Source organism: Dermacentor silvarum, chromosome 4, assembly GCF_013339745.2.
Source record: "Dermacentor silvarum isolate Dsil-2018 chromosome 4, BIME_Dsil_1.4, whole genome shotgun sequence".
NCBI lineage: Eukaryota > Metazoa > Arthropoda > Arachnida > Ixodida > Ixodidae > Dermacentor > Dermacentor silvarum.
Genome location: NC_051157.2, coordinates 194,814,414 through 194,835,530, shown reverse-complemented (window position 1 = coordinate 194,835,530; position 21,117 = coordinate 194,814,414). Strand labels below are relative to the sequence as shown.

At 46.4% G+C, this 21,117-nt stretch overlaps 1 protein-coding gene across 1 annotated transcript in view; it reads left to right on the top strand.

Annotated features, from left to right (window-relative positions):
* LOC125945101 (uncharacterized) overlaps window positions 1-17,816 on the top strand; it is a 94,329-nt gene extending 76,513 nt beyond the window's left edge. Inside the window, exons 5-6 of the mRNA XM_049666678.1 lie at window positions 2,653-2,872; window positions 17,544-17,816. Coding sequence (XP_049522635.1) covers window positions 2,653-2,872; window positions 17,544-17,816 — 493 coding nt within the window. The remainder of the gene's footprint in view (window positions 1-2,652; window positions 2,873-17,543) is intronic.
* Window positions 17,817-21,117: the final 3,301 nt, after the last annotated feature.

Sequence of the window (21,117 nt, the reverse complement as noted above, 5' to 3'; positions counted from 1 at the left end):
CCGAGATTCGTGAGTGAAACCACTGGTGTGTTCGAGTCGCTGGCGTTAGAGTTGATGAAGAGGCTAGCTGGAGCCATTACCACAATTTCGCGGCGAACAATCCTCGTCAATTCAGTCGAAAGCTGTGAAAGGTGAGATGGCGGCTGCTCCTCACACGAGGACGTCGCGGCGGTGTTGGGAAGCCGGGCGAATGGCCGTTCAATACGGCGGCTGTTGGCCTGGTCGAAGCGCTCGCACTCCTCGATCACGGCATCAACGGTAGCACAATTTCTTCACATCAGCAGACTGAATGCGTCGTCCGCTATCCGCTTCAACAGGTGGCCAACCTTGTCAGACTCTGGCATTTCGCTGTCAGCTTCACGGCACAGCGCCAGCACATCCTGTGTGTATGACAGGTACGAGTCCGTGGACGTTTGGGCTCCTGTTGAAAGCTGTTTCTTCGCAGTGACATTACGACTGGAGGTGCCCTACCGAACAGGTGACGGAGCTTTTGCTTAACTGTATCCCAGATCCCAAGTTCGGCCTCGTCATTGTCATACCACAACTTTGCCGCTCCAATGAGATAAAAAAATTCACAGCATATCCACGGGGTGAATGATGATGAGTGGGCGAAGCTCCGGAGGGAATCATCGGATCTCCCGCTTAAGCGGACGCTAGCACAAACGCGTTAGAAACGTGCAGTAGTCTCTAGTAAGGGGGAGCGGCCACAGCGTCTTACGCAGCCATTTACACATGCCGGAACGTGCACCGCGTTTGCCGACGCCATCACATGACTGCTGAGAGAGTATACCCCCCGTATTCATAAACGCTCCTCGACTTGAACTTGACTTGCCACCGCCTTGGGCAGCGCGTTCGAAACGCGTTGAAGGTAAGGCGGAGAGGCCACAGCGTCTTACACCAGCTTCTTACACGGGCCGTAACGCGCTAGCACAAACGCGTTAGAAACGCGCTAGAAACGCGGCCTTTCGTTAATGTTGGGTATTTATTGCCATCGTGGTGCGTGTGCCTATGTGCGCTTCGTGGCGTAGTGGGCTAACGCCGCGGGCTCGGAAGCGAGGGGTCCCTGGTTCGATTCCGCGCCAGGGACCCCTCATTTTTTTTTAACACGAAAGTGTTTTATTCCGGGGTCCACCAAGACTTCACTGACGTATTTCCGTCACGGAAATACGTCATAGAACATAATACAAAGAAAGAAACCAGAAGAAAAAGTTCCACAAACATGCAAAATTTGGAAATCGAACCCACGACCTCTCGGTCCGCGACGATAGATCGCCGAGCGTTTAACCCATTGCGCCACAAACGCATTTGCAGAGAGCTACACAGACGCGCCTTATATATCTAACACTCCTCCGTGTACCCGCGCTCTTGCTCGGGGCGGTGCCGCCGCCTACGAGCAGAAAAGAGAAGTACTGCATTATCACACTAACGCGCACCGACAGTGAACGCTTCGGTGGTCTCATCACTACGACGCCTCGATGCCAGCATTCGAAGGGACGCTGGCATCAAGAAGCACTACCAACGCCACCTAGGTGGCGTTGGTAGTGGCGTTCACCGTACTCAGCACAGCGGAGCGTGGCCTCTGCAATTAGCTCTGAAAATGTTTCTGAAGTTGATCGCGGAGGCTGCAATTACGACGCGCTGTACGCGCTGATTTGACTCGGTGACGATTCAGTTACGTGCTTTGTCTTGCGCGTTGTATTAGTGTGTCAGTTACGTGCTTCGTCTTTCGCGTTGTGCTAGCGTGTGCAGCGTAGTGCAGCTTCCATATGCACGACGGTTGCTCATGGTCATCGACGTTGGTAGTCGTGATGGAGGAGACGTGCCACCAGGCGTCAGCGTGGGTGCATCAACGCCTAAGGGCGCTTTAGCCACAAAACACCAATAGACATTATATATCAATGTGCAATAAACATTACACTACTTCTGTGAAGACACGTTTTACTTTCGTGTTCTATACCGATTCCTATATAAGAGGGATCAACCACATTTTTTTTTCATTTTTCTCGGACTGGTTACACACTACTACTACGACGACGGGGACGGAACGGGTGCCGCTATAAGGAGCTTCGCTCCTAAAAACCACATTGTCCAGCATAACTGTCAGATCCCAGTGACTGTGATCGCTCGCCCGGTCGTATTGCGTTAGCCACTCCTCAACGTTGGTGCCATCGGTCCCGTTGAACGTTCCAGAGTCTCGAAGGCGCGCTAACACAATCGTGGTCCGTGGCGCAGAATCAGATTCCGGCTGGTCTGCATGGTGGCCGCACCGCAGCGCTAACCGCTTCGGAGCTCCGTCGTCTGGCGAGAATACGCCACACCTCCACCAATGTGTGACGGAGCGTGAAAGAGATTAAAGCGAAACACGATTTGTGAACAGAGACTATTTACTGAGAAGGCCAATATGGCTTAAGACGCGCAACGTCCCAGCCATCATCATCTTCCCCGTCGATCCAAGGAGGTCGTTCGTAACAATATAATAAATTTCGTGTGCGGGTACCGCTGCAATCTTTGATATCAGTACGCTCTCACTCCATAATCTACTACCTACGAGGCATTGTTTAATAAATGAAACGATTCTTGATTGTTGATATTTGCGCGGAAGAGTAATTTCTGTCCAAGCAATGTCTACCGTTGTATTCATTTTTCCCGCAGAATTGGAATCAACGCTCCAGGGGCAGTGCGTGACCTTGGCAAGCCACAGACGTCAGGCGTAACCGTAAGGATCGGCATCCGGAAAGGCCTCACGATGTACGTGTTTCTCGCGGATTACGGCACAGATCCGGTTTCAGCCCCGTTTTCGGAACTCTTGATGCACGGCCATTACTACATCCCACGATTCACTGCAAATTTCAACGTCAGGCGCGTGCAAATTGTAAGTACCCAAAATACTATCAATATCAATTGAGAGTCACTTCAAGAACCAAGCAGTACCTTGATTCGCTTCAATTTCTTGAGTGCTTTTGGCCTGTTATTACAAATACGTAATTGACAATAATCATAACTTTATTTATATTACTTTTTAATTTGATGAATATATTTCCGTACATATATAAACAGCGCTCTTGAGATAATAATGTCAGTTCCTTGGCCATACAGTTGGCAGCAGCGAATAGTCACAAATATATGATAAGTACCTAATAACTTATTTCATTATGTAATTTCGACGAGTGTAATTGATATCTTATCCCTCAGGATCTAGTTTACCATTGTAGAATCGAAGCTAGCCAGCGTGAAGGGCATTTATGTTTGCAATTCTGTGACTATCGCCACATTCACAATATTTCTCAACAATTTCTATAACTTGAAGGTACATTGGGATTGCATTTACTATTTGCACGCAATATTTGAAGGTGTCCTGAACCACCCCTTGGGCTTGATTAAAAAACAAACCGGCGATAGCGCACGCTGCTGTCAACATCTGAGCCTAATTTTGCAGCCGTGCGCGGAGCGTGGAGCTCGCAAGCGGAGCCCGAAGTCGCCTTTTTCTCAAACGCTTTGTTTTCAACAGAAACCTGCTCCTCACTCTTCTCGGCGCTTTATTTCGTAATATGGCAGATTACCATACGCGGCTACTATTGGCCAATGGCTGACATGGCCTATCATGTGGCCTACCTGGAAAATGGCTACCTTTACTGTGTATGCTTATTGACGCAGTTAAATAAACAGGCTGAAGTAACCAAAAATCTGCTTTAAGATTTCGATAATATTTACGTACATCCGGAAGACCATGTTGCATGGAGGAGGCGCATGGAAGCAAAAACCTCTTTCACTGAGGCCTTCTCCCGTTTTTTGGCGCTGGGTACAAACATTAAACAAAATATAAACGAGCAATGTCGGTTTACTTATCTTTCTAAGAAGCGCTCTAACGATATATCGATAGCTACCAGAACGCTGCTCGCTTGAAGTTTCCAACCATACCAACCATTTTCCTTGCACTGATCTGTCATGGCCAGAACATGGAGAGAAATAATTTTGCAGCATTAACGCCTACGTAAAACCAATAAACTTGAGCACTGCCTGTACTGCAATGCTGAAAAAATAAAAGACAGAATTGTTTCGTAGCCTAATTAAGCGTACAGCCTCGAGCATCTGGGATTGCTCGGCGAATACCACGATGACTTCGTTCAAGAGTCGCCATTGGCCTCCTCGTCTGCAGCATTTACCGTTCTTTTTCTTTGTATGTGGCTACAACATTTAAGATGCATGGACACGCTCTTATTGCGAGCAGGCCTTGCGACACAACCTAAATATGATAACACTTGTCACGTTGAATCTGACAAAACATAGTCGGCATCATATCATAACTGTGACCGCACGTTGCGCAAACATTAAACGTTGTTATAGCAACAACTTGATTTGAACGAGTTGGTTCATGTTGAGCATAACTTGAAGCAGCGCGAAGAAGACGAGGACAAGAATTGAAAACTCGTCCTGTTTTCGTTTTCGATCCTTCTCGCCTTCTTCGCGCTAGTTAACGTTATGCTAAACATTAATATCATACATGAAGCGAGAGAACACCGTCAGCTATCTCAATAAGCTGGGAAATATTGTTTATGTGCCTAAGCTTATCTCTTTATACAAGCATACCTCCAGCATTAAGAAAGTAGAGACTCCGAACTAAAAAAAGAAAAGCGATAAAGACATATATAATCTGTAAGGGTATAAAAAGGTCGCAGGAAATTTTCATAAATTATTTTAGCGCACGTAAAAGGATTCAAACACCGAACGTACACGGCGTCTGGATACGTATGGACTCCCTCAGGATGCGCCACTGCGTCAGGGACAACATTACGCTGCTGCTCTCCAAATCTGCACGCCACTTTGCATACTCGAAGTCGGCGTCGCTGGCGCTTCTGAATCAAGCAATGGCCAACAATTGGCGTTGCGAGCTGAACTTCGTCTGCTTTCGTAGAACGTAGGGACGTGAATCCTGAGACACTTAACTAGACTTAATAGGACGTGGAACAAATCGACGGTATTCGTCACAGCATTTGCGTTGAACAGGGACGTCCCGGGTTCAGCTCATCATCGATTATGTTCGGTAGCATGATTGTTAGCAAGGTGACCGGTTTTTCTACCCTGCAGGAGCATGCGAACAGTCAATTACGCTTTTTCTTATTGCTCTTTAGAGTACTTAAACGTAATACAGGGGAAAAGTGCTCTCCCGTCATTCTTGCCGCCTAGTCGGTGGATGAAAAATGGTTCTCTGATGGTCAAGTACTATCTGCTTGTTTTGCTTGTACGATGGCCCTCAAAGTCGGCCTGTGTTGCTAAGGCTGTTTCGCGCACCTTTAGTTTCTTTATCGTACCCTGCATCGCACCCTCAAGATCAATTGCACAGCTGTCAAGGAACATCCTGTGCAGCCCACCAATGATACAATAATGCAAACAGTACGGTTGGTCTCGTGGGACGTAATGACGCCGCGTGCAACAAGGTCGGTAATTACGACTCATGCTGGCTCACTGCGGATTAACCGACATTGAAGCTATGTCAAAATAACTGCCTTTTAAGTGCACCTCTAACACATGGGCCTCTTTATAGACGTCCTCTTCCCCACTGTCTTGTTCTAACTGTTTTCGACCGCCATTTATCGTGCTCGTCTGCCCTCTTTCTCACTCGGTGCAAAGCAGCTTCATCCATGTGCAAGGAATTCTTGTGTGCATTGTGCGTCTCACCTTCTGCTGTATTTGCACTTCAAGGTTATAAAACCAAGCGCACGCGGCGCTAATCGCAGTATGTAGCACTAAAATTGCTTACGTACTAAAATATCTTCATGTTTTGCAGGAAACATATTACTGACAAGCCCTTCCCGATGGAAAATCCCAGGGCCACTTAATCGACAAGCAAAAAGTTGCTCTATAAACAGCTCCTTAAACACGTAATTACTCTTGCTGCATAACAAAACCCTATTTCTTTTCAGCAATATAAAAGCAATTATGGTGTCCCGTGTCGTTTCCATAAATTTATAACTTCTCGTTGAGCAATTACACAGTGCGTCACTTTTTTAGGTAGTAGCAATATTAGAGAAGTATCAGTTGGTGGGGTCATGTGGTTTTAGTGTAATCGTAAATGTTGTTGCAGGTCTTTGCAGCTCTAGAACTTAAATTTGAGAAGAAATTGACACGGTCAACTCCATGCAACAAGAAGAATTAGAAATTAAAGCGCAAAGAACAATGAAAAACACATAAAGAGCTAGGAACATTTGCATATCCTTATCCATCCATTCACCGGCGCGGTGAAAACTTAGCTACGTTACAAAGCAATTAATAGTTGCTTCGGTTACCTCCGTAGAGACTTTATAATGTTTCCACTAGTATGTGATCACGAGAGCCAATAGTATGGACAAAGAATTCTACACCAATTACATCTTGCTTAGGATACTTATTTTCGTTTTACTTCAGTTCCACCTGTAAGAGGATCCTTTCCTCACATTTATGATTTACCTAAATGAAACGGCCTTTCACAAGAGGTAGAAAATATATGGAAGGACGTTGCACATATTGTACTTTCCTTTTACCATATTTTACCAGACATAACAATAAATGCGTTAAATGTGATCTATAAAATATCTACTGTGTTCCAAAACAGCGTTGCACGTATCTCTAATTTTTATTTGGAAAATTATTTCACCTGCCTCTTTTTCAAAGCACGCGTAAATGTGTGAGACACCATACCGCACAATTAGACCTTCACCTCTGTGAAGAGGCCTACATCAGCTGAAGTATGGCACAAAGGAACCTGTTGTGGTCTTATATTATGAATGGTGGAATAAATAAATGTGCAAGTTCGTCTTCAGCACAATGTGCGAACAAGCACAGGACGAATAAAAGCATAGAAACACCGGCTTTACACGCATAATAAAAACCGTCTGGGGGTCAACAAGGCAAACGACAAGACAACACATTCATCAATATTTACAAAGAGATGACATGCTTCGATTTCTTCTCGTGTGCCTCACCGCTTGTGCCGATACGAAGTCCTTGTGTCAATAAACGAGTTTTTCCTGATTTCGGTTCTCTCATAAAAATAAAATCCTTCTTTTGTGAAAATATTTCTGCCGGATAACTTCTGAATATCTGCTGATACAAAGGTTTATAAACTTTTTATTTGCCAGAAGTTTGAGTACAGTGCGGAAGCACGCGGCGTAGGGTTAAAGGTTAGCAAGAAATATACCGCTAAAGTCCATGCACCTAAAGAGCTGAAGTCTGTATAGCGGAGATAAATTATAAGACTGGCAGCAAATGTCCTTGCTCAGAGTAAAACGGCGCTGGTGCGACTTCACTTCTTGGACAGCCTTCTTCCGTCTAGAGTTACTGTTTCGAACTTCATGAAGCTCCAATTACCCCTGTCTTGCGCTAACGTATTCCAACTTGCGCCTGCAAATTTAACAACTTCATCACCCCATCTGGTTTTCTGCCGACCTCGACTGCGCTTCCCTTCTCTTGGTATCCATTCTGTAACCCTAAGGGTCCACCGGTTATCCATCCTACGCATTACATGGCCTGCCCAGCTCCATTTCTTCCACTTAAAGTCAACTAGATTATCGGCTATCCCCGTTTGTTCTCTGATCCACACCGCTACCTTCCTGTCTCTTAACGTTAGTCCTAATAATTTTCGTTCCATTGCTCTTTGTACGGTCCTTGTTCTCGAGCTTCTTTGTTAACCTCCATGTTTCTGCCCCATATGTTAGCACCGGTAGAATGCAATGATTGTATACTTTTCTATTTAACGACAGTGGTAAGCTCCCAGTCAGGATTTGGCAATGCCTGCCGTATGCACTCCAACCCAATTTTATTCTTCTGTAAATTTCTTTTTCGTGATCAGGGTCCCCTGTGAGTAATTGACCTAGATAACCGTACTCCTTTACAGACTCTAGAGGCTGACCGGCGATCTTGAATTCTTGTTCCCTTGCCAGGCTATTGACCAGTATCTTTGTCTTCTGCATATTCATCTTCCACCCAATTCTTACACTTTCTCGAATAAGATCCTCAATCATTTGCTGTAATTCGTCTCCATTGTTGCTGAATAGGACAATGTCATCCGCAAACCGAAGGTTGCTGAGATATTCGCCGTCGATCCTCACAACTAAGCCTGCCCAGCCTAAGAGCTTGAATACTTCTAAGCATGCAGTGAATAGCATTGGAGAGATTGTGTCTCCTTGCCTGACCCCTTTCTTGATAGGTAACTTTCTACTTTTATTTTGGAGAACCAAGGTAGCTGTGGAATCCTTGTAGATGTTTGCTAAGATATTCACGTATGCCTCTTGTACTCCTTGATTACGCAATGCCTCTATGACAGCTGGTATCTCTACTGAATCAAATGGATTTTCATAATCTATGAAAGCCATATAGAGAGGTTGATTGTACTTTGCAGATTTCTCGATTACCTAATTGATGACATGGATATGATCCATCGTAGAATATCCCTTCCTGAAGCCAGCCTGTTCTCTTGGTTGGCTGAAGTGAAGTTTTGCCCTGATTCTTTTGGAAATTATCCTGGTGAATATTTTATACAATACCGAAAGCAAGCTAATATGTCTATAATTCTTCAATTCTTTAACGTCTCCCTTTGTATGGATTAGAATAATGTTGGCGTTCTTCCAGCTCTCTGGTACACTTGAAGTTGTGAGGCATTGCGTAAAAAGGACCGCAAGCTTTTCAAGCATGATATCTCCTCCATCTTTCATTAAATCTACTGTTATTCCATCTTCTCCAGCAGCTTTTCCCCTAGCCATGTCTTTCAAGGTCATTCTAATTTCATCGCTAGTTATATAAAAAATCCCTGTGTCCGGTTCATCACTATTTCGAATGAAAGTATAGCTTGACTGTTTTGGGCACTGTACAGGTCAGTATAGAATTCTTCCGCTGCTTTTACTATGTCATCGAAATCGCTGATGATATTACCATATACATCTTGCGTTGTCCTATGCCAAGCTTTCTTCTTACTGATTTAATGCTGCGTCCATATTTTACGGCTTCCTGAATATTTCCCACGTTATAATTTCGAATATCCCTTACTTTCTTCTTGTTGATCAGTTCTGACAGTTCAGCGAATTCTATCTGATCTCTTGAGTTAAACATTTTCATGTTTTACCGTTTCTTTATTAGGTCCTTTGTTTCTTGGGAGAGCTCACCAACTGGTTGCCTTGGTGTCTTACCTCCCACTTCAATTGCTGCTTCTGAGATCAACCTAGATATAGCGTACATATATCTGTTTAATTTTTAAAGACATGTCGGCTTCCCTGCCTTCAAGGTCATTTTCCAGAAGCTTGAGTCTGCGGTTCGTGGCTGTTTTTGTTCCTCCCAGGTCACTCATACTTTGAAAAATGTGCCATGTTTTCTTTGTAGTCAACGTGCAACGAAGCGAGTCGCTAAACTGACGCCAATTGCTGTCGCCTAACTTTCGTGCGTATTCGTTAGCTTCCTGTGCTAGCTGACCTATGCGAATCCCAAGTCTGAGAAACGGGCTGCCAATGCCGAGGGTAGACCCGGTCAAACTTCTAGGTCTGGTCATCGACGCCAAGGATTGCAACGTTCCGGCTCTCAATAAGCTTTCTGGTCAGGCTGGAAACATCATCAGAATGATGACCCGCATCTCCAACCCAGGAAGCGGGCTAAAGGAGGACAATCTTCTCGAAGCTTTCCAGGCATTTTTCCTAAGCCAGATTACCTATATATGCCCCTACCTCAATTGGAGCATGGCGAAGAAGACCAAATTAGACCAAATTAGAAGCGCTCATTAGAACGGGCTTCAAACGTGTGCTGGAACTTCCCCAGTCCAGAAGCACGGAACGACTACTGGAGCTAGGGCTCCGTAACACGATAGACGAAATTACAGAAGTCCACTCGTCGGTGCACGTTTATAGACGGTCGTCCAGCAGGGCAAGAATCGGTATACTATACTCGACGACAGCTTTCCTTGACAGCACTGTGGAAGCTACAGAGCCGAACCGCGTGCATGCGTGCGCGCGAGGAAATAGCACCTATTTTATTTTCTGATTCTAAGAGTTACTTGGCCTGAATAAATAAAACTTTCTTAATCATAAATACAGAACAAGTCTAGGAAGCTGTTCAAGGAAAAAAAGTTATCGTGCGCCTTAATTTTTTTCTTTTTTATTTCTTGGACGGCACCACGTTTTCCGCACCGCCTGCTGGTTGCTTTTGCAGTAAACATGGCGTCTCCGGTGCCGGCGGCACCATGTGTGGCCGCAAAATCTCCTTTTAGTTCTCCGAGGTGGCTATACTCTAAGTGTGACAAGAAGTGGGTCTCCAAAAAAAACCAAGCAGGTTATTTGCAATGTCTACGCTGGAGTAAGGCGCCGTCAGCCCGGGCTGCCGACGAATTCTGTGTGCCGGACTGTCGCCGAGCTCACCGGAGTGAGTATGCGGACGGTAACTCGAATCAAGCTGAAGCTCTCCTCTCCAAAGCGTAAGAAACTGAATTTCTCGACCGAAGCTGGGAAGCTGCTGCGTTACGACACGTTTGCGTTGGCAGCATTGCGGCGCAAAGTGCACAGCTATTTCATGCGCAATGAACTGCCTACGCCGGAGAAGCTACGCAACGATGTGATCAGCGACCCTGACATGGTAATGCTGACGATCAGCACTCGCACGATGCAACGAATGCTGAACGACTTGGGGTTCGTCTTCCGAAAGAGAAAAAGGAATTCCGCATTGCTCGAAAGAGACGACATCGTTGCTTGGCGTCGAAGGTACCTCCGAACAATCCGAGAAATGCGGAGGCAGCAGCGGTAAGTTCTTGCGTTCTTTTAATTTCTGCAAACTTTCGTTGCGCGTGCTTGTCGGTAAACGTGTAGACGTGAATGGTGAGCATGCGTGTGTACCTAACGGTGAGCGAAAACGAGAGGTACGCTTTGCATCAGTGATCGCCAAACGTGTGCTGTTTACGCGAGTGATCGAAAGACTTTGGGTAACAGCGCAAACAGACGACCACAAAAAGGGAGACACGGACACACAAGCGCTGACTAACAACTGGTTTTATTGTGAAGGATAGCACACCTTATATATGCCAGAGTGAAGCAAGGGAAAGGGGAAAACATAACAAGGGTAACATCGTGCCAACAACGCAAGCGCAAAAACGCCAACCAAGCGCAACAAGACGCAAACAATTATTTTTCTTTCTAATCTGAACCCCCGATAGCCGCATCCAGAAGATAAAATTCAGCGTCAAAGAGAGCAAGGGAAGGGGTGCTGAAGCACTTGCTACCGAACTTCCTGATGTGGTAAGCTTCCAAACTGATGCGCGCTGTCTTGTCACTACTCTTTCCTAGAATCGTCGTCTCCTTTAACCGGGCCACACAATCAGTGCACTTGCTAACGTGCGCAACTACATGTGCGTATTTGTCATCTCGTTTTTTCAGTTTTAGAGCGTGTTCCCCTAAACGGTCATTGACACAGCGACCAGTTTCGCCGACGTAAAACATCCCACAAGACATGGGAATGCAATACACCACTCCAGTGGAACATTTGACGAACGGCGGTTGGTGGTTCTTCTGGCATCCACGTTTACTGGTGTTGCAGATACGTGGGCACAACTTTCCCAGCTTGTTAGGGGCAGAAAAACATATTGGCACGCCGTGCCTACTTGCCACCTTCTTCAGATTGTGGGAGAGTTTATGGATGTAGGGGACCACCTCAGGTCTATGTGCCTTCCGGTGATCCTCCGCCGTTGTACTTCCCGTTCCACGCTTGAATTTTTGAAGGAGGGTTTCAGAAACAGCAGTCAAGACCGAGACGGGAAACCCTGCAGCCAAAAGACGGCTTACCTGATTGTTAAAGCTGAGCGTCATCTGATGTGGGCACGATTTCTGGAGAGCCGATTCCATACACATCACCGCTATTCCTCTCTTAATTGTCTTGGAATGTGCCGAGTCATAGGGCAGTAGCTCCTTCTTAGCCCGTGGGTAGTATCCCCAGCAAACGTGTCCATCACAGAACGTGATTTTAAGGTCTAAAAACTGTAAAATTGAAGAGTCCGGAAGTTCATGGGTGAAACGCAACCCACGTCCATGTTTGCTAAAAAAAGATAAAACTTCACCTACAGTAGAGGAGTAGGTGGAAGCAGGCTGCTTTTTTAAAAGCACTAAAAAATCGTCAACATACCTAAAAGTTTTTAAAACCAGCCCCCCATTAAACACCTGTTCTAGTGTGTCGTCCACCATGGCCAGAAAAATGTCACAAAGAATAGGGGCTACGCAAGACCCTATGCAGATGCCATCACGCTGCAAAAAAGGCTGATCGTCAAATACAATAAAAGTAGAATTCAAGTAAAACTGCAATAAAGACAGAAAATTATCAACGGACACGCCGGCGGTGTTCTGGAAGGATACGTCGCCGTTAGCTTCAATGCACTCTTTGACACACGCTAACAGTTGATTCTGCGGGACAGAATAAAACAAGTCCTGCACGTCAACAGAAAAACCAAAACCAACATGATCATTTCCCTCTAGAAACTGTGCTACTGCGGCTGAATTTTTGACCAGAAATGGGTCGTTCACAACAAGCGTCTTGAGTTTCTTTAACAAAAACTGGCTTACACACTTCAGCCACGATCCCTCTTCACTAACAATAGTCCTAAACGGAACTTCGGGCTTATGTGTCTTGGTTGTGAAAAAAACCCTCAAGCTGTTTCCCCTACTGTTGGAAATGTCCCTGGCAAGCCTGCCGAGATCTAACTGCTTACAAAACTGGACAAACTTCGTTTTAACGCGCACTTCACATTTCTTCACGGGGACAAAGTTCTTATTAACCGCCGCCAACGCTTTTTCATTGTAAAGTCCCTTGGGTAAAACGGCGAACCCCCCCTCTTTATCAGCTTGCGTAAGCATCAGGATGTTGCGCTTGAAAAAAGATACCACGTCGTTCAACAAAATACTATGCTGCGAGTCCGTGGTTTTAGGAGCAAACTTTCGTTCTTCTTTCTTCTTCTTTCTGGGGTTTTACGTGCCAAAACCAGTTCTGATTATGAGGCACGCCGTAGTGGAGGGCTCCGGATTAATTTTGACCACCTGGGGTTCTTTAACGTGCACTACAACGCAAGCACACGGGCGTTTTTGCATTTCGCCTCCATCGAAATGCGGCCGCCGCGGCCGGGATTCGATCCCGCGATCTCGAGCTCAGCAGCGCAACGCCTTAGCTGACTGAGCTACCCCGGCGGGTAGGAGCAAACTTTCGCAGGCAGTCAACACCTTCAAGAAGGCAGCGGTCCCGATTATCATCTGTAGCCTTATCGGCCACTTTTCGATTCATAGCAATGAGATCATGCGCGGGAACACCAGGTTGAACGCCGAATTTAGGTCCTTTCTGCAGAAGACGCATAATCTTCTCTGGTATGTGGACGTCCCCCATGACACTGACATTGCTTCCATGTTGCGCTAATTTCTTGTCTTCGGTACACCGGAGCAAGTCATTCAAGATGCACTTCCACCTGCACTCCGTGAGCTGTGCCGCTAGGCGCTTCAAAGATGCGAGCTTCTTAAGCGCGAGCCACTCAGGATGGTCCTTCAAACACAGAAGACGCAACCAGTCCTGAAAAAGTCGGACTTGACGCCAAAGTTCTGAGCGGCTTAATTTGCAAAGTCTTTTCACATGCCCCCACGATGGTTTTACGGGCCCGAAGAGGGCACTTACTTCATTAGGGACGAGTCCTTTCCGGATGCAAAAGGCGAAGCGTCTTGCCTGGCATGTTGCGTGGACGATGTGGCTCAGTAGAAGGTCGACGGTGGAAGAGGTAGGTGAAACACAGAAAGAAGGGCCCACTGTATAAGAAATGTACTTCATCAATACTTCTTTTTGGGCGAGTTGGTACAGTCTCAAGATGTACCAACTCGCCCAAAAAGAAGTATTGATGAAGTACATTTCTTATACAGTGGGCCCTTCTTTCTGTGTTTCACCTACCTCTTCCACCGTCGACCTTCTACTGAGCCACATCGTCCACGCAACATGCCAGGCAAGACGCTTCGCCTTTTGCATCCGGAAAGGACTCGTCCCTAATGAAGTAAGTGCCCTCTTCGGGCCCGTAAAACCATCGTGGGGGCATGTGAAAAGACTTTGCAAATTAAGCCGCTCAGAACTTTGGCGTCAAGTCCGACTTTTTCAGGACTGGTTGCGTCTTCTGTGTTTGAAGGACCATCCTGAGTGGCTCGCGCTTAAGAAGCTCGCATCTTTGAAGCGCCTAGCGGCACAGCTCACGGAGTGTAGGTGGAAGTGCATCTTGAATGACTTGCTCCGGTGTACCGAAGACAAGAAATTAGCGCAACATGGAAGCAATGTCAGTGTCATGGGGGACGTCCACATACCAGAGAAGATTATGCGTCTTCTGCAGAAAGGACCTAAATTCGGCGTTCAACCTGGTGTTCCCGCGCATGATCTCATTGCTATGAATCGAAAAGTGGCCGATAAGGCTACAGATGATAATCGGGACCGCTGCCTTCTTGAAGGTGTTGACTGCCTGCGAAAGTTTGCTCCTAAAACCACGGACTCGCAGCATAGTATTTTGTTGAACGACGTGGTATCTTTTTTCAAGCGCAACAACCTGATGCTTACGCAAGCTGATAAAGAGGGGGGGTTCGCCGTTTTACCCAAGGGACTTTACAATGAAAAAGCGTTGGCGGCGGTTAATAACTTTGTCCCCGTGAAGAAATGTGAAGTGCGCGTTAAAACGAAGTTTGTCCAGTTTTGTAAGCAGTTAGATCTCGGCAGGCTTGCCAGGGACATTTCCAACAGTAGGGGAAACAGCTTGAGGGTTTTTTTCACAACCAAGACACATAAGCCCGAAGTTCCGTTTAGGACTATTGTTAGTGAAGAGGGATCGTGGCAGAAGTGTGTCAGCCAGTTTTTGTTAAAGAAACTCAAGACGCTTGTTGTGAACGACCCATTTCTGGTCAAAAATTCAGCCGCAGTAGCACAGTTTCTAGAGGGAAATGATCATGTTGGTTTTGGTTTTTCTGTTGACGTGCAGGACTTGTTTTATTCTGTCCCGCAGAATCAACTGTTAGCGTGTGTCAAAGAGTGCATTGAAGCTAACGGCGAAGTATCCTTCCAGAACACCGCCGGCGTGTCCGTTGATAATTTTCTGTCTTTATTGCAGTTTTACTTGAATTCTACTTTTATTGTATTTGACGATCAGCCTTTTTTGCAGCGTGATGGCATCTGCATAGGGTCTTGCGTAGCCCCTATTCTTTGTGACATTTTTCTGGCCATGGTGGACGACACACTAGAACAGGTGTTTAATGGGGGGCTGGTTTTAAAAACTTTTAGGTATGTTGACGATTTTTTAGTGCTTTTAAAAAAGCAGCCTGCTTCCACCTACTCCTCTACTGTAGGTGAAGTTTTATCTTTTTTTAGCAAACATGGACGTGGGTTGCGTTTCACCCATGAACTTCCGGACTCTTCAATTTTACAGTTTTTAGACCTTAAAATCACGTTCTGTGATGGACACGTTTGCTGGGGATACTACCCACGGGCTAAGAAGGAGCTACTGCCCTATGACTCGGCACATTCCAAGACAATTAAGAGAGGAATAGCGGTGATGTGTATGGAATCGGCTCTCCAGAAATCGTGCCCACATCAGATGACGCTCAGCTTTAACAATCAGGTAAGCCGTCTTTTGGCTGCAGGGTTTCCCGTCTCGGTCTTGACTGCTGTTTCTGAAACCCTCCTTCAAAAATTCAAGCGTGGAACGGGAAGTACAACGGCGGAGGATCACCGGAAGGCACATAGACCTGAGGTGGTCCCCTACATCCATAAACTCTCCCACAATCTGAAGAAGGTGGCAAGTAGGCACGGCGTGCCAATATGTTTTTCTGCCCCTAACAAGCTGGGAAAGTTGTGCCCACGTATCTGCAACACCAGTAAACGTGGATGCCAGAAGAACCACCAACCGCCGTTCGTCAAATGTTCCACTGGAGTGGTGTATTGCATTCCCATGTCTTGTGGGATGTTTTACGTCGGCGAAACTGGTCGCTGTGTCAATGACCGTTTAGGGGAACACGCTCTAAAACTGAAAAAACGAGATGACAAATACGCACATATAGTTGCGCACGTTAGCAAGTGCACTGATTGTGTGGCCCGGTTAAAGGAGACGACGATTCTAGGAAAGAGCAGTGACAAGACAGCGCGCATCAGTTTGGAAGCCTACCACATCAGGAAGTTCGGTAGCAAGTGCTTCAGCACCCCTTCCCTTGCTCTCTTTGACGCTGAATTTTATCTTCTGGATGCGGCTATCGGGGGTTCAGATTAGAAAGAAAAACAATTGTTTGCGTCTTGTTGCGCTTGGTTGGCGTTTTTGCGCTTGCGTTGTTGGCACGATGTTACCCTTGTTATGTTTTCCCCTTTCCCTTGCTTCACTCTGGCATATATAAGGTGTGCTATCCTTCACAATAAAACCAGTTGTTAGTCAGCGCCTGTGTGTCCGTGTCTCCCTTTTTGTGGTCGTCTGTTTGCGCTGTTACCCAAAGTCTCAAGATGTACCAACTCGCCCAAAAAGAAGTATTGATGGAGTGATCGAAAGCCTTACATAATCCTAACTTAAGTCGCAGCGAAATTCCCCAGTAAAATAAGGTAGCAGTTCATGTTTGCACTTGTACGGTGGAAAATAGTATCACCCGAGGATATGATGATCTGTGCCGAAGATGTAACTGAGCGTTTCGCTATTGCAGAATTTCCCGTCGCATTGTTTGGGAAGATTTACTGCCTTTTTTTCCGCGTAGGAGCAAGGAATCTAAATGACTTGATGAATAGAAGAGCTAACTTTATTCAGCGAATATGCTGTGCGCATAATTGGGGATGTGGTTTCATTAGCTTTTGTGAGCAGCCTGAAACTTGTTTTCTAAACATTCGCTTCAGTCTTTCTCAGGGGAAGTTTTGCCTGCTCATCAGCGTTATATGTATTCACATGGGTTTTATCAATGGATTCTTCGCGCTGTAACAGAGGCATAACCTTGAATCAAGGCCGCTGGTTTATTAATGGGCTGTTGCCAGTAAAGGTAAGCTCTTAACTATACGACTGATTTCTTTTCTTTTACATGACCATATATTACAATGATGAGACCTGGCTAAACGCTGGCCACACTAAGGAGACCGTATGGACAGACACCAAAGTTATGTCCCGGCAAGACGCATTTCGTCAAGGCCTCTCAACAGGCCTCCGTGCACCCAGCGTTAAAGGAGGACGCCTAATTGTTTTGCATGCTGGCAGTGCGGAAGGCTTTGTTGATGCACCCGCCCTAGTGTTTCGTGCCAAGAAGGGCGCTGGTAATTACCATACAGAAATGGATGCTGCGCCTTTTCAAAAATGGTTTGTTGAACAGTTGCTACCGAACATCAAGCCACGCAGTGTGATTGTGATGGATAATGCGTCGTATCACAGTGCTCAAGTTGAAAAGGTGCCAAGTTCATCATCAAGAAAAGCCGACATCCAGTGCTGGTTGAAATCGAAAAGTATCCCTTTTTCGGATGACCAACTGAAGAGCGAACTGCTGCAGCTCGTTAAGCAGCATAAGCACACGTTTCTTGCTTACTAGATTGATACACTTGCCATCGCTGCCGGTCATGAGGGTGTGCGCTTGCCTCCTTACCACTGCGAGCTCAATCCACTAGAGCTCGTGTGCAGCCAGGTCAAACGCTATGTTGCTTCGAAGAACACTGACTTCAAGATCGATTCAGTCGAGAAGCTGCTGCTGGAAGGAATCCCAGGTGTAACTCCGCCGAACTGGTTCCGAGACTGCACTCACGTGATAAGACTTGAGGATGAGGCATGGGCGCGAGAACGCTCACGAGTGGAACTCGTGCCCTGATGTTCCAACTGAAGAGTACATTGAAAGTCGACGATCTGCCCCATCACATTCGTGTCGCCGGGGACCTCGCCCTGGTTGTAATGCATGGCCAGCCCCTACAGATCCTGTGCTGTCAGGGCTCTGATCACGTCCAAGGAGAGTGCAGCGTCCCGCTTTGCTCCAGCTGGAGGTGTTTCAGTCAGGTCGACAGTGTTTGCATCCGTTCGTATGCGGCAGCATCACATCCAGTGGTGAGCAACGCGACACAGGGGCAGCTGACCGTTGTGGTGAAGGTGGAAGACGCGGTCAGTTTCTGGCGACGAGACCGCATTCGCACAGGGAACAATAGGCAGTCAAACCCAGATGAGGCGAAATCTCTATATGTATGTGCATATATTGTCACAAAATTACACTTGCAGGCCTGCAAACAATATGGTTTGGATCCTCTAAAGGCGGCGCCGTTGGTTTGTTATTGTGTAAACAGATGGGGGGAAAATAGATGTTGATGTAGAGCGTAGATCCTGCGTCCTCACTCTGAACTTCGTATTTCCGTGCGCCCGCATCTTGTTCTTGTTTCTCAGTGAAATGGCGCAACCCACTCTGGGACATCGGCCATGAATCGTGAGGTTCATGCCGTGAGGTTACGTGCCAAAACCACTTGTGATTATGACGCACGCCGTAGTGGAGGGCTCCGAGTTAATGTCGACCACCAGGGGTTCTTTAACGTGCACTACAACGCAAGCACACGGGCGTTCTTATATTTCACCTCCATCGAAATGCGGCCACCGCAGCCGGGACTCAATCCCGCCACCTCGTGCTCAGCAGCGCAACGCCTTAGGGTAAATGTGTTAGTATCATTTTTACAGAAAATGCATGAAATTAAATAGGTATCTTTCAAATGTCAAAGAAGGCGTATGCTGCCTAAATGTCTAAATACCGTAAATTTCTAAATATTGCGCTAGAGGTTATGTGAGCATAAGAAGTAAAAAGAACAATTTTAGCTTCCAATTCTTTTTTTTTTCTCGCGCATAAAGTTGCAGAGTGCTTCACGAACATTCATGTGGCTATAACCCAGTACAGCTAGTAGCCCCAAAGATAAGAATGGACCTTTCCAGAAATTTGACTACTTATAACGATCTCGTTAAGGCATTTACCTTAGTCGCCGAACCTTCCCCCCACCTCACCCCAAGTTCAGCCGGGCGCAGGCAACCACCCTGCGTCTGCTACAAACAAATACGTACGCTTCACCCGCCCGCCTCCACCTTATATTCCCTGAAGTTTACAATACCCCCAACTCAGTAGCGCACCCAGGATTTCTGCCAGGGGGGGGGGGGTTGACAGTTTGCCAATACCATCTAAACAGCACTAATTTCGGTTTCTTCACGGGAAATTGTCAAAGAAATGCGCTTTTTGCAAGTGTGCAGACGATTGAGCGTCTTACATCTTAGCTGCAGTACTCAAATGCGTAAGGAAAGAAAAAGGGTTAAACAAAAGGGGCGGTTAAGCCTGCCTCAGGGGGGGGGGGTTACAACCCCCGAATCCCCCCCGTCGGTGCGCCACTGCCCCAACTGCCGGTACTGTGGCACTCACCCGGCTACGCTTCCGCATATGCTGTGGGAGTGCCCAGCACAGTACACACTCATTCACACCACGACCCTCTTTTCGAGGTTGCGTGAGGCTCTGCGGAGCTCCGCCCTCGACGACCAAACCTGGGCGACCCAGCACGCCCGTGAGGCGGCAGCGAGGCAAGCCCTCGGCGTCCCCTCATGCGAGGCTTAGGCCTAGCCATCTTAAAGTGCTGGTTCCGCAAATATCCTCCTCCTCCAGAAATCGCAGCGCCGCACCTTCCCCTAGCGGATCGGCACTAGGCACAAAGGGAAGCTGGAGCGCCTCTGGCGTGTTGTCTGCTCGCCTCGTTTGCAGCTCGCAGGCGCATTACCAGGAAATTGGAACATCGCCGAACAGCGCCTCTAGCGGCCGCCTCTGCAAACATACGCGTTTTCAATGGGAGAGCGTCATCTTTTCCAAATAACTAATCATAGAAGCCATCTTTCAAAATATTCCCGTGAAAATACGCTCTAGGCGCTTAGCCCGACATCTCATGCAAGTGGTAATATTACTTAGGGCAGCAAACCTGTTCCAACTTGCGAACGAAGTTTGAAGTATGGGTACAGTGTACTAGAACACTGTAGTATGGGAGTCTATTGAAAAGGTCAAATTATGGACGCTTTTTTGGCCCGTAAAAAGGAATTTCCGATGAACCTATTGCACCGATTAACGTATTTCCGGGGACTTATCAACTTCAATGACTCAGCTAGTTGTAGCAGTAGCTCTTGAAATAGCAAAAAAGTCTTTCTAAAATCGCAGTTTTCATAACAAGGTCGCGGAATTTATTCTGGTACTTATGTAAACCTAGTTTTTCTCTACAGAAGTGCGTGGAAGCGATAGCGGAGCTCTCTGAGCGACCACAGATCAAGATCACTGATACCACTATAGTGAGTTCGCAGGTTCTCAGCCACCTCGCCGCGTTTTTGTTTATCACTTTGTCGCTGCTTAGTTTGGTGTTTTTCCGCCAGATGGCATATTCCGAAATGCAGGTCATTTAGTTTCGGCTCTTGTTTCGTTTCTTTCTACTGTACCAACGTCTTCCTAAAAAAATATATGGCTGGTTTTGTGAACATGCGAACGTGCTTCCAACTTTCTTTTCCACTTTAGGTATACGGTAATGTATTTTAAAGAATAAACCCAGGTAACGTGTTTTGAAAGTTCATTTTTTTCTTAAGGCGAATACTTATGAAGACATTACTAAGAAATATGTTTACCTCTTCAGCTATGTCATGGGAAAGGCGTGTTTGTGCGACTCTTATGCAGCTTGAAACGTACCACACAAAAAATAGTGTCCAGCGTGTGCAATTAAAAGTCATAGAAGTATGAAAGTTCGCTGCAGCCCCAGACGTAGTATTTTTGCAAAGGAATACCGTTGAAGCTATTTGATTTAGTATATTTGAATTATACCAAAGCAGGATTGTTGCGTACCTGATCTTCGGTGCAAACTAAGGCTGTCCAAGTTATTGCACAAGCTTGTTTCCTTTGTGCAAACCGGTACCTCGAAACATAAACGTTCTATGCTCAATATGCAGCACACGTATCTTATCATTTGAAGCATTCCCATATACCTTCACGAAATCCCAGAAATACTAAAGGTCCTCATATCCTTTTACCACGACGCACGCAGAGGAGTAATGGAAATTGTGCGAAAAGACACCGCGACGTGTTAATGTAGCCTGTCGTGTAAAAATAGAGAACGATTCCAATCACAGAC